We start from the raw sequence: 13,837 nt of genomic DNA on the forward strand, positions 1-13,837 counted from the left end.
GAGAACGTAATCACTGAAAAAAGGGCTCTGTGATCACACTGTTATGTGGTGAGAAAACCTGTTTGGGACAAACAGAGATCTTTCCCAGGAAGAAAAGGGCACTAGGATGCACACTATCGTTTCCCTGATAATGTGACATTGTGAACAATGAAACCGTGTTGAAATCAGCAGGAGGAGAGATCGCTAATGTTAGCGACTAACAGCTCATGGCGGTTACACGGAGTTACAATGTGATGCCTTCAACCTCTACTCAAAAAAAACATGAGAAAAGAGTGAAGGTAAATGAAAACATGAGGCATGAATGAAACAGAAAATGAAGGGGAGCTATCTCTGGTTTTAAATGTTAATGGTGGAGGTGAACGGACCGAATGTGTGCAAGTCAAGCGACTGGAGAAAACAAACAACGACAGCGTCGACTGTCGCGTGCTCACCTTGCTGTTGCTGGATCTGAGGCCTGTTTGGCCCCATTTGTGGGCCCCGCTGCGGCCCCATGCCGGGGTACATCTGCCCTGTGTTCGGGGGCATGTTGTGGGGCTGCTGGTGTTGGGGGTGCGGGGTAGACAGAGGGATTTGGGGAGTTCTCTGTGGATGGGCCATGGCATTGGGTGGAGACTGCAGGGCGGTGTACCCTGCAACCTCTGGGGGTCCAGCTAGCCCCGCACTAGGGGGTCTGCCTTGTTGCGGAGGAGGTGTTGGGGTTCCCAAAACCCGCATGGGCGACATGGATGAGGGGGAGGGGTAAGATCCCTGAGCTGGGGGGGCGAGGTGGGACTGGGGTGGGTTTTGGGGCTGAGGGAGGTTCTGGGGGTGTTGGGGATGCATAGGCTGGCCTTGCTGCCCGGCCTGCTGCTGCATCGGGGCAGGATGGGTCTGGTGGGGTTGGGGTTGGTGAGGTGGTCCAGGGGGGTAGCGCTGGCCCTGCTGCCCTGCTCCCGGGCCTGATCCCTGGTTGAACCTCTGCCCGAGCTGTCCTGGTCCCATGGCCTGGCTGGTGTTAGCATTAGCATTAGCACCCTGGCCCATCCCAGGTCCCATGGCTCCATACTGGGCCTGATAGCCAGGGTATTGGGCACCCCCGAACCCCGCCATACCTTGTTGGTGCTGGTGGGGGTGCGGAGGCTGTCGGGAGGGGGAGTGTGGGTAACGGGGTGTATGGCCCATGTTGGTATAGCCCTGGGGTTGTGACTGGGGCTGAGGGTGTCTCATCTGGGCCCCCCCCATTCCGACATGTCCCAGGTAGTGAGATTGGTCCTGAGCAGGAGGGGGCGCCATGCTCTGTGAAGGGTAGTGTTGGTTCATGCGAGCTGCATTGGGTGTAGGCGGGCCTTGCATCCCACCGTAGTTGCCTTGAGACATCTGGTAGCCTCCCATCTGGTTGGGGCCGCCCCCTGGTTGTGTCGGAGGCTGCTGATAAGCTGATCTGCTCTGCTGCTGCTGCTGCTGCTGCTGCTGCTGGCCCCAAACTCCACCCCCACCTCCTCCCCCCCCAGCGTCACCCGGGTACCCGTGGTGGGGGTTGCTAGAGTTAGCCGGGTTATTATGGTAGTGGGAAGCCATGCCGTTCATGGCGGGGTTCACGTTTGGCGGCCCCTGGCTGGGACCATTCTGGGCCATCATTCTTCCCCCGGGGGCTCCGGGTTGATCATAGCCTGTGTAGGGGCCGTGGTCGTACATTTGCCCCAGTTTGGGCTGCCCTGGGCCGGCCCCAGCGCCGTGGATCATCCCCTGGTGGTAGCCCCTGTTTCCCTGGTGCTCGTGGTTCAGAGAGGGATTAGTCTGCGGGGCTAAAGGGGTGGACTGGGCAGGGGCCGGCTGCTGAGGGAAGCAGTCTCCTAAACCATCTAATCCATCTGAGAAGAGCCCTGCATCGTCCCCGAACAAACTCAACATCCCTGGGTCCGCCATGGCTGGGTGGGGGGCCCACAGATGGAGGGGACTGGATGGAGGGAGGTGTGTTGTGCAGTGAGGAGCTAATCAGCTAGCTGCTAATCTGAAGCTTGCTACTCCATGGTTCCTGTAGAGACGGACAAAACGGAGAGGCGGGAGGGGAGCAAGAGAGACAAAAAAATGAAAATTAGTGCATGAGACCAAAAGGTGTGCTGCATGTTTCAAATGAAGTGCTGTTCTGAAAGCTGGACAGTGTTGAATGCACTCAGAAAGCTCCCTGATGACTGTTTGAACAAACTTTAACAAAACGCAGAAAGCTGCAGACAAGTTCAGAGGCAGATTCATTACATGGCTTCTGTCAGCAATGACTCAAAACAGACAGCCTTTCCTTTAAATTTCAAGAACTTTGCCTTTAAGCATTTTTGTATGAATAAGAGGTCAACATAATTATATTGAATTTGTTACAGCAATTTGACCACTTAAAATATAGCAAAATGCTAAACTTACCTACTGGTATGTTGTGTGAGCAAAAAAATTGCCACACACAACACAATACTTTTTTGGTGAGATACACAGATGTCGATGAACTCGTGCTTATTGGTAGTGGTGTCTGAATGGTGACACTGTGATTTCAGGTAGTTAACAGTAAACTGAAGTAAAAGCCAGCAGCTAAATATTCATTGAATAAACCTATGGGGTCACAATTAGGGTTGCAGCGGCATACTAGTTTTAATGGTATACCGTGGTATGAAAGTTGAGTTATCATACTGTGTACATTTCTTTATCTACAGTATTGAAAAAAAATGCATTCAGATGGAGAATCTTGCCTGTTCATGCACATCTCCTTTCCCCGTCAACTGCCTGTTTATGCATACTTCCATTAAAAAATGGTCTCAAGTTTCATAGTTTAGTGTTATTTCAACCCAAAAAATAGGCTTAGGCTAACTGTAAATGAGGATAATAATAATACTAATTGTATAATACTGTATACCATAAAACTGTGACACCGTGATATTTTTTGACAGTTATTATACAGTGAAAATCTCATACTGTTGCAAACCTAGTCATGAGTTAAATACCAAAACTTTCGCATTGTAAGACATAAAAGTCAGTTTGTTGTCATCACCATGTATGGACAAGTATGTAGCCATAGCACACAACCTTTGAATTTTTTTGATTATAGGATTACCAGAACCGAGAATATGGTGCCAAGTCAATGTCAAAATTATGAAAATGTGGACTTGTTTTTCTCAAGTATCATAGTCACTAGAGAAGCAATTCTTCAGAGCATAACAGGGTAGCATATTCAAGTATTCCAGTCTGCCATTAAATGCCAAAGGAAGAAGAAGAATGCCTATCAGCATAAACAAACAGCAACATGTTGAAGATAGCGTCAACAAAAAATGTCATATATGTAATATGGAAGCACAGAACCACCAGGCCAAAAAAACAAAAACAAAAAAGTATATTAATATGCTTCCTCAACCACAAGGTCTCACTAACTCACATAGACTAATACTTTGTGTTCGCGGTGAATCATCAGAGATTAATACTTATATTGAGAATAAGTTAATTTAATTGTTGTTAAGTGGGGAGGTTTCATTTGTTTTTTACTGTGGTATTGAGAACCGTAGAATATTTGTATTGACTATTACATTTCTGGTTTTGGGACGTACATAAGGGATTGTGGAATCTTACTTTTTGTCACCTCATTAACCAGAGTTGTAGCAAGTACTTAAAGGTTACTTAAATTAGTTTCCTCTAATCTAATCTAATCTAATCTTCCTCTTATCTTAGTAACATGCTCAACAAGCAACTGGACTAACACTTTATGTAGATACCAACATCACCAAAACAGGCATTGACATGTTCACAACTGAAAATGCCACCCTGGCCAGAAAATCTGAATTTTTGTTTCCCCAAAGCACTCAGCCCTTTCTAGATGAACCATTTAACTAAATTATTTGCTTCCACATTCATAAGCAGCTTTGTTACCTGCTGAGCAGAGGTGTACCGGATTAACTAGCATGTTCAGCAAGTTAATCAGTTGTAACCACCCAGGAAAAAAAAAAAATCACCTATTGAAAATAAAATCCTTTCACACACCCTGAAACGCGCACACGCACGCACGCACACACAGACGCACACACTTCATGTTAGCACTGCCACCAAACCCTCCCCCACCTCAATTTTACTACCAAACAAAAGAACTTCTTTCTTTTCAAACACACACTCAGAGTCATTGAGTGTTTGTGTGTGTGAGTGTGTGTGTATGAGTGTGTATTAGAACAAAAGGGCCCAGCAGATGCAACTCTGTTTGAACAGCAGCAGCTGCCATTCAGCCAGCCAACAGGCCACAGAGCGTCTCCATACACCAGTCAGCGGCGACTCGGTCAGCAAACCATTCAGCTGGCTAACTAACCAGTCAGTCCCGACAGATGTGTGAGGGGAGTTAGCCACCTGCTAGTTTTATGCCTCTGTGTTTATGTTGATCTAGCCGGGTAAAAGGGAAACAAACACTCATACAGCAAACCTACTTTACTATTGATGAACTAGCTGTATATTTGTGTACAAATCTGACAAATTGAGGACTCCAGGGGTGTGCATACATAACTGACATCTGAGGGACAATGCAACACCCAGTCTGCATGGCTGACAAGGTGGAGGTAGGCAGATCTAAGCATGCACAAATGAGTGTGTGTGTAGGCCTCATATCGCAGCCCGGGACAGGGAGGAGGTGGAGGTGGTTTGCTTCTATGCAATGTGCGCAAAAAAAAACAACACCCAAGCCAACTTTTGCCGCTACAGAGTTCCCCTCCCCCCCTTTCACCTCATTTCTTTCCTCCTCCACACTCCACTCCTCCCTCCCACTAATTTTCCTCATCCACTTATCGGTTCATTACAAAGCCCGGCAGGTATCAGGGGGAAAACGTTTAATTATTTCTGCACGTGAAATAGTGTGCACAAATGAGTCATTTTCCTTTTTCTAATAAATAATTTGTAGAATTAAATCACTAAATTGTGCCCGAAATCACTTAATAACTTAAGTTATTGTAGCACCAGTTAAGTCATGGGCTTTTGTGGATTGGAGGCCGAGGTTTAAAGCGGCAACTGAAGTGTTGAGCCTCTTTTCTACTGCACAAAGAAACCCAACAACCCCTGCTAATAAATAACTGTTAAGGTAATGGGATAGGTTACAATCGGCATTCGCACCCACATTAAATGACTCCACAGTGGTCACAGATATTTATCAGCGCCTGCTCTGAACAGTGATAATGGTAAGACGACGCCCAGGTGACTAAAATGCTAATTTTAGTCCCTCTACAGCCAAGACGCAATAATGAGGCTGCCACAAAATACTGCCCGTCTCTGCCAAAGCAGCACTCAAACCTTGTTCTAATTACCATTTTCACTGGCCTCCTAGCTGCTTTGTCCATGACGTCAAATGTGGGACACCCAAAAAAAAAAAAATACACCACACACCCAGGAAGATATACTTGTTTGCTACAGTGCAGTGTACACAGCTCTGCTCTAAGGGCAATGGGAAAGGAGCCTATAGCCTATTTGTAGCAGGTTTTCTGTCTTTAAAAAAGAAAAAAAAAAGCGTGCACAAGGGTGCAAGTGGCAGGCTGTGTTTGAGTGTACTGCCTGGTGAGATCTATCCCAGCATGCATTAGGGCAAGAGGTGGGGTACGTCTTTGCTGGTTGATCACAGAGATATCAGTATTTCTCAGTGACATCAACTGTTTTGTAATTACAACAATAATTGGTAGATTGTGTGCGGCTGTATGGCAGCATTGTTAGTGCTGGTGCACTTCACATAAACCCGTCTGCTTCCTGTCACAAGGCAGATGTTTTCTCTTCAGCTTTACTCGACAGGATAAAAATGTTGGAACTGATTTGTCCACCAGCTTTTCATTCCTTCCACCATCTGCTATTGCCAGAAACTCAGAGCTTTAGCTTTAAAAATCTACCTTGCTCTCTGAACTGAGCCAGAAAACAAAAACTTGTGAGTACACAGCAATTTGCCACCATTTGTCTCATTTGTAAAGATTACAGAAAAAGAATGTTAATCTGATATCCTTAAATCTATTAGTATCATCAATGAATAGACTGTAAGTATATTAACCTTTTTTTAGTAACAAATAATCAAACAAATTCTCTGCCAATGGTAATAACAAGTAGCCAAAATGTTCCCTGGTGATACTTTGAAAAGTTGCTTTGCTGTATCACAATTAAACTACTGTTCATAGGGGACTTTCTGGGTGACAATAAAGACTACCCATTGAGGCAGTGGTAATCCAACAGGCAGCATTAGCATGACACAGACTACAGTCAAACAGACTTCCTTTAGCCCTTTGGGCCTTCTGCGGAGACCGTTCTCTCTTGTTGTGTAAATAGCAATTAACAAGTCTTTTCCTCCATGTCTTTGTGAACAATAAACAAGCCACCAACACAAAGACAGGAAGACAGGTGCTGCTCAACTCTTTACAATATTATGGTCACCAACAAGCAAGGACAGGCACAGATACACTCATCTATCCACTTCCTTGTTATTCCTAAAGCCTCAGTGGTGTTACTCAGGTACAGCAGTCTGTTTAAGCAGTGATTCTACGCATGCGTGTAATGTACCACAACCTCTGAGTGCTAATGGCTCAGTTGCATGGAAGTCAAGTCGATCAACATCACTTTTCTCTACACTGGTTGGTAGGCCTGCTGCGGTATTAACAGTGTAATGTGGTGTTTGGGCAAACAGCGATTACATTACTTGCTGCCCCCTCATTAGGTTTACTTTTTTAAAACAGAAACAAAACCCATTCAGTGCATTTTCACGAATCAACACCTAAGTTCATCTTACAGCTTGGCGATATGGTTTTAAAACAATATCGCGATATTATTAGGCTACGTCGTGATACAAAATATAAACTACTTAAGCCTACTAAAATACAAAACTGTAACATAAATTGCAGTTATAATAGTTCAACAAAGCAGGTACTACCATAAAATAAAGTACACTTACACCAAAGTTAAATGAAGCAGCTACCGCCAAATAATCACATTAAAGTAAAGTTATAATAGTTAAATAAAGTACTTACTGCCATATAAAAACATTAAATAAAGTACTGTAATAATAAAGTTAAAGTTAAAGTGCGATATATTAAAGTAAAATAAAGTATTGTTATAACAAATTTAAACAGAGCAGTTACTGCCATGTAATAAAGTTAAAAAAAAAAACATAAGCCTCACCTGCTAACACTATTGCTGAACTCATTAAGTTAAACTGTTACCACTGTGCCGTTAAATGTAATGATTAATTCACTTTAAGCTGGAAACTAACCAACAGCTCTTGTTCAGTTCGGTGTTCCATAGAATCAAAGTGTGGCTTAATAGTCACGTCTGGGACTCTGCATGTCAGTGAATTAAAAAACGATATAGTCATTTTATATATCTCACGTGGAGCAAGCTGTGATACATTAAGTATTTTTATAAATCACCCTGCCCAGTGCAGGCTAATTTGGATCAATGTTTCAGTGCTGCTTAGGTGGAGATGGACAGTATTTAGTGACGGCATGTCATTGCATCTCGCTGTTTAAGGAACTGAAATTCATGTTCAACCAGGTGTTCTGTTCCCATCAATGCTGATCAGAGCCAGGGGTGATAAATGTCCGTGACTTCTGCTGAGTCACTTGACCCAGGTGTGAATGAGGATTGCACGCATTCCCCTTGCATTTAAAAGCCAGATGGCAGCGGTTGTTTTGTGCAGTGGGAGTGAGGCTTAATAAAAAACTAACTGTAAAGTACTAAGTGTGTTATCAGTACTAAGTTGTAGGACAGAGTCTACAGATATAAACTGAAAGTGTCTCCACACAGCTGCAGCAGCAGAGACACAGAGCTCTGTGCGGACCATGTGCGCAAGGCAACATTCATGGTCCCCTGCTCCTGAGGAGACAATGACCTGAATGCTGAGAAGAACAAGAGGATGCAAGACTAAGAAGCGGATGGAGAGCACACTGCGTGAGAGAAGAGGGAGATCAAGAGGAGGGAGGAGTTGCAGCCGAGCCCAAGCCACAGCCAGAGAAAAAAACTTTGGCAAGTTTATCGAGGAGAAAAGCAGGCGCTGCCACCGCCACACCAACTGTTCCTGTCCCGTTTTGTTCAAAGTAAGGGGAACATCAAACCTTAAAGATCAAAGTGAGAGCTCTTCAGATATTGAGCATCATCAACAAATATCTGTTCTTGGTGTTAAAGGTAGCACTGGTGCTTTAACAAGTATATTCACTGGTGTGAAAATTTCCTCACTGTGCTATCTGGGTTGACTAAAGTTTCACAGCTACAGCCACATTCATTTGTGTGGAACAATATTTCATTAAATGAGCAATTAGTTAAATTACCACTTTAATCACTGATTTCTTCTGTACATGCAGGGCATTAATAAACCAGCAGAACAGCCAACACAACATTTGAAGTCATTTCAAACCATAACATCTGACCTATTTAACCAAGGGTGATCAAATCTAGCACTCTCAAATTCTCTCTAAATTGTACAAATGACAAGACGATTATACCACTGTGCACCATCTGTGCAGGTTCACAGGGTATGGTGACGAAAAACGAATGTAAGCTGTGTGTATAAGATAGAGTAACAACACAGTCAGGAAAAAAGCTTTAGATTACAGATACCTTTTATTTTCCTACAAATATGAGAGAAAATTGGAATATAACAAATATGGTTATGATGGGAAAACAAACTTAATTTTCATCACCAAATGTAGTCCAGAAAAAATGTTATAACTCCAGTGAATGCAAAACTTTAAACCCAGCACTATTAACAATCAAGTTTCACTTTAACTGCACTGAGCTGCTCCACCTGTACTCAGTGTGCTCCAAGAGTGTGGTGAATACACAACCAAATAGTATATATATTCCAGCAGCACTCCTTACGAGCAGTCCAGGTCCAATAATATTAAATCAATATGACCATATTGATTATTGTATTGTCGTATTATTGATCAATATGACAATAATATTTACTGAAATGGTCTCATTTTGATTGCAGGCCACTGAATGGAAATTGTGTAATTGCTATATTAGCAAAATCTAATCTAACCAAGATGATTTCGGTGAGGGGTTTTTTTGCTGTCACGTTTCTTCAAGCATAGTAGGTTAAAGCATTCCATTTTTACTATCAATTGTTTCAATAATTTAATTAAATGCCTGTTGCAAAAGCAGCGCTTCAGCTGTTGACATCTGAGAACTTGTATTCAGCTACTAGATCAGTGTTGTAAGCAGCAGCACTGTGGAGTTACATCACTTCCTGTGCATTTCAATCACTACAGGAAGAAAAAACAAGCTGCTACATGTGACCGTGTGTGTCTGTGTGTGTGTGTGTGTGTGTGTGTGTGTGTGTGTGTGTGTGTGTGTGTGTGTGTGTGTGTGTGCATCTGTGGGGAGGGGGGCAGGTGAGAGTAATTGCGTGTAATTTCACATCCTTTGCTGCAAGTTACTACGAAGGCAACTGATTTCCTGTCAACCCTGTTAGAAACATACTACATTACACCATGAACTCTACAATACTGAATAAATGGAGCTGTGTAAGCACTTGCTGGCTTCCCTCTGTGTGTGAGTGAGAGAAAAGGGTGTATTTATGTGTGCAGCAGCCTTGGAGCTTTCACTGGATCACAACTTCAGTTAGAAGTAGAAAGGCAAGAGATTCTTTCCTCTACTTGTCCTCCTCATATTTTGTCTGGCCTTTAGAAATGAGCCTCACACCAGATAACATATCTGCAGCCTGGACAGAGCCGGGCACATTTCCTGTGCTCGTCAACTCTCTCCTCTCATCCATTTCATCATCTCTCTCTCTCTCTCTCTCTCTCTGTCTCTCTGTCTCTCTCTCTCTCTGTCTCTCTGTCTCTCTCTCTCTCTCTCTCTGTCTCTCTGTCTCTCTCTCTCTCTCTCTAGTGTTGTTGTTCATCCCTCTATTCCTGAGTGAAAACTCCTTCAGTCTAAGAGTCATTGAATAGACAAGCCTTCTGCTCTCCCCAGCTTGGTTTCCTTTAACTTTCTGAACCACTTCCTCTGCCAATTCAGCCCGAGTTGGAGCTCTCGTCTCGTTTTCATAGCGTACACACACTCATATAGAAACACACACACGGTTACGCGTTGATGTCCAGCTGTCACTGCAGAAGGAATTAGGTGAACGGTCAGTGTGCCGCATTAGACTCCAAATCTCATCAAAGGATGATGCATTTAGCCCACAACACCCCCCTCCCCCTGCCATAACACACGTGGTGACGATTCCAGTGGAGGAAAGTCCATATCCACACACCTACAACAACCACAGAAACCTTACATAGATTTGGCAAAAAAGGAGCCGATTCTGACTTAACATTTACCATAGAGCTGCACTGTCTGCGATCATCTGGAAAAAAAACTCCTTGCCAATCACATCATTATAGTGAACATACAGGTACTTTTCATACCACAAGCATCAAGATAAGGAAGAAAACCATCCCTGTCTTCATAATTTTCCCCAAGCTGGAAAAAAACTGCATAGCGTCAAACTGCTGTGCAGTGTCTTGGCATCTGATAAGCCTTCACATTGGACTTGGTGGCTCTTATTTCATTTTCTTATTGGTTCCTGCAACAACACACCAACACAGTCCCATGAGTGTGAACATCTTTAACATAAGTGCCATTTAGTATGCACTCTTTGACACAAATGAATCACAAGCGTGAAAAGCTGGTGGCTGTAACCTCATTTTCTATGGAAATATTGTTTATGTTAATGCACAGGCTGTCATTGTTCTGAATATTATTCCCAGATCTCGAGCCAATCACCACCAGAGTTCTGCGACGTATGACTGGCTCACTACCGCGGCACCTACAACCCATACAAACTGTGGCGTGGAGGTGTCAAGTGCCGTGTAAGTGCCGTGGCAGTTCATCTTGCTGAAATGCCACCACATTTGAAAGTATAGCAACATTTTACGCAACTGAATTCCTCCATTCACTAGATGGAGCTATTTTAGGAGCTGGACTGTTAACTCGGAGTGTTACTGGAATATACAGTTATTCATTGCCCCACACTCTCGGAGCACAGAGCATACTCTGAGCAAAGACGGAACAGCAGAATGTCAGATGCACTAGACGTATAACTTAACTGTTCATTCTGCTGAGTCTTAAAGTCTGCTTTCACTCGCCTCTACAGCAGCTGCTCCTGTCATCCATTGATCTGATAAACTGTGAACAGATCAACAGATCAATTACTGCTGCTGAGGAAAAAAAAAATTGATAGAGAGCCCTGCGCTGTTTACGGACCACCAAAAACCTCACACACGCATTTAAATTAGAGAAAAAAAAGAAATTTCCTATTATTTAGTCATTTAATTGATTAGTTGAGCCACGAACACCAATGTGCAAAATCGATTGGTCCCTGCATCTCAAACTTGTTAGTTTTCTAGTTTTCTTGGTCTTCTATACTATTAAACCATATATTTATACACTGGTTTTAGACTGGTCAGGCTAAGACAAAAACAAGTTTTTGAAAGTGAATATGTCCTCTTGGGCTTTTAGAAACAGTGATTCATCTTTTAAGAAAATAATAAGTAGATTTACCAATAAAATTACTGTTGGTTTCAGCCCTTCACCACAGCACCACTACTAATCCAGCTGCCTCTTTTACCCTCGGCTTGGACTAAAATTCCGGATGGTAACACAGGTACATGTTTAACAAGCAGCACTGCAGGCCCTTCAGCTCCTCTCCTACAGACCTGAGAGAAAGAAAACATATAGTAACACAACTGAGAAGTTGTGTTCACTTATGTGGTTTCACATGACCACACTGATGTCTATCAGTGTTTCCAGAGGTGAAAGCTGGCATGCTCTCTTAACAGCATGGGGCAGTTCGAAGGGACATGATGACTCGGCACAGAGGAATCTACCAACTCAGTCATCCCTGAGAGAAAGCCACTCCTGCTCTCCTTTATTATTGGTGCACCAATACCACTTTTCAGAAGTGATTCCCAGCACATCATTAAATGGAACGCCCATTGATGACTAACAATCTAAGTACATATTAGTCATTCACGCTGTCGTCAGGAAATGAACAACTCTGCATCAGTAACCGTATATTTCTACAAAAGACAATCCTTTACATATAATCTTACTATAATGTTCTCATAATTAATGGCACCAGAGGCTCTATATCAACAAACTGAAATAATTACAATGATGGAGAAAGAAATATGTGACAAGGGGGAAAAGTAACCAGAACAGATTGTTTATCTGAAACAGATTCATTTGCAAATTAGTGTTTCAAGTTGTAGAACAGTATCAGAGTTAGGTCAGCTTGTCCATGATTAAATAAGTCTCAAAAGTAACTCTGAATAACATGTTATTTAACAGTCAGTCAGGGTTTCCCACACATTCATTTATTTGTGGTAGCCTGCCACAATTAAGACATCAGCCACCATGAATACATTTTCTATTTTTTAGACGGAGCGTTCAAGTGTTCAAATATACATACTGTTTTATTATTCACAGAATCACACTTTCGGAGCGCAGAGCATACTCTTGACAGATGGAGCAGCGGGATATCAGGTACATTAAAAGTGAAACTTAACTTTTTATCCTGCAACAGCTGCTCCTCTCATCCATTGATCTGATTGGCTCTGAACAGATCGACATATATTTTATCCTACAAAAGTAAAAAAATGACACGGAAGAAAAAAAGTCATAGAAAGCTCTGCCTGCACTGCATTCACCACTTCACAAAAAACTCTGGATTTAGACAAAGTGAACGCAGAGAACCTATTAAAGACAGAAGGGTTGCAACTAACAGTTATTTTCATTTTCGGTTAATATGCTGATTATTTTCTCAAATAATTGTTAGGTCTATAAAGCACGTGACATCTACCAATATCTTGTTTTTGTCAAACCAAAAGTATTCCGCTTACTATGTTGAAAGACCCTGAAAGAAATACATTCTTGCACAGGAGAAACTGAAATCAACAAACTATAATTTCTGTTCGTAAAATGGCTTTAATGAGTAATCAACCTTTATTTACTGGTTTTATTTTGAGTGACAGACTAATGGCTGCGATTCTAATAGACAGATCTAATGTGGACAGCACTGTTACAATGCAGCTCTGGATAGTATCTCTACATGTAACTTGTTAACTACGGCTGGTACTGGTAACTCCTGGGCAAGGAAACAGAAGCACCGTGGACATGGTTTCAGGGTGGAAGGGATGAGGCCTTTCCTTTGCTTTTCTCCTGTTGTAACTCCAAGCAAACTATGTCTAAAAATCAAACTTAAGATACTTGTCAAGACTATGTCCTTGAAGCGGCGAACACTTTTATTATTCAGTTTTTAAAAAAGTGAGAAGAAATCTGACACGGGTGCCTCACTGCCGGAGGGCTGACACATGAGCCTGTGAGTCCCACAACATCATTAACAGCTCCACAAGTTCCACCTCACCTGAAACCAGAAGTGATCGCCGACTGGCTCTAACAAGTATAGTTTTAGCCGACTTGATAAATGAACTGACAATCAGCAGCTAGGCTCAGGAATTCACACCGACTGTGCAGCTCTGTCAAACCGCAATTATTGAGGCCATCCGTTCAGCCGAGCCCAAACCACAACATATCGCTGCCAAGTTAGTGCAACTGAATGGCCTCTCTGGCAGTCAGCAGCATTACACGGTCACTGGCTGGAGTGTATAAGAGAGGAGCCTTCATTTAACAGACACTCAAACAGGAACTCTCATAATGCCCAACCCCATCACAAAGTTTTTCTTATGTTTTAACAGATAAATATGGGGGATGGAGAGGAGTAGGTACAATTTATACTTGATGTCTGCAATATAGTCATTTTACAAATCTCACATTGAACAAGCTATTATACATCAAGTGTATGTCAATATATATTACCTACCCCTTATCCACAGTA

At 42.9% G+C, this 13,837-nt stretch overlaps 1 protein-coding gene across 2 annotated transcripts in view; it reads right to left on the reverse strand.

Moving 5' to 3' along the window:
- The window catches only part of chd7 (chromodomain helicase DNA binding protein 7), a 95,520-nt gene that overhangs the window by 68,989 nt on the left and 12,694 nt on the right, over positions 1 to 13,837 (reverse strand). Inside the window, exons 2-3 of one of the 2 annotated variants that reach the window (XM_088085018.1) lie at positions 12,510 to 12,583; positions 432 to 2,014 (exon numbers count right to left, since the gene is read on the reverse strand). In XM_088085018.1, coding sequence (XP_087941144.1) covers positions 432 to 1,905 — 1,474 coding nt within the window. In that variant the 5' untranslated portion in view covers positions 1,906 to 2,014; positions 12,510 to 12,583. The remainder of the gene's footprint in view (positions 1 to 431; positions 2,015 to 12,509; positions 12,584 to 13,837) is intronic. The other variant, XM_042497549.2, reaches the window with a different exon arrangement.

The sequence above is a fragment of the Plectropomus leopardus genome, chromosome 12 (genome assembly GCF_026936395.1).
Source record: "Plectropomus leopardus strain MGB_pleo_1.0 chromosome 12, ASM2693639v1, whole genome shotgun sequence".
Taxonomy (NCBI): Eukaryota; Metazoa; Chordata; class Actinopteri; order Perciformes; family Serranidae; genus Plectropomus; species Plectropomus leopardus.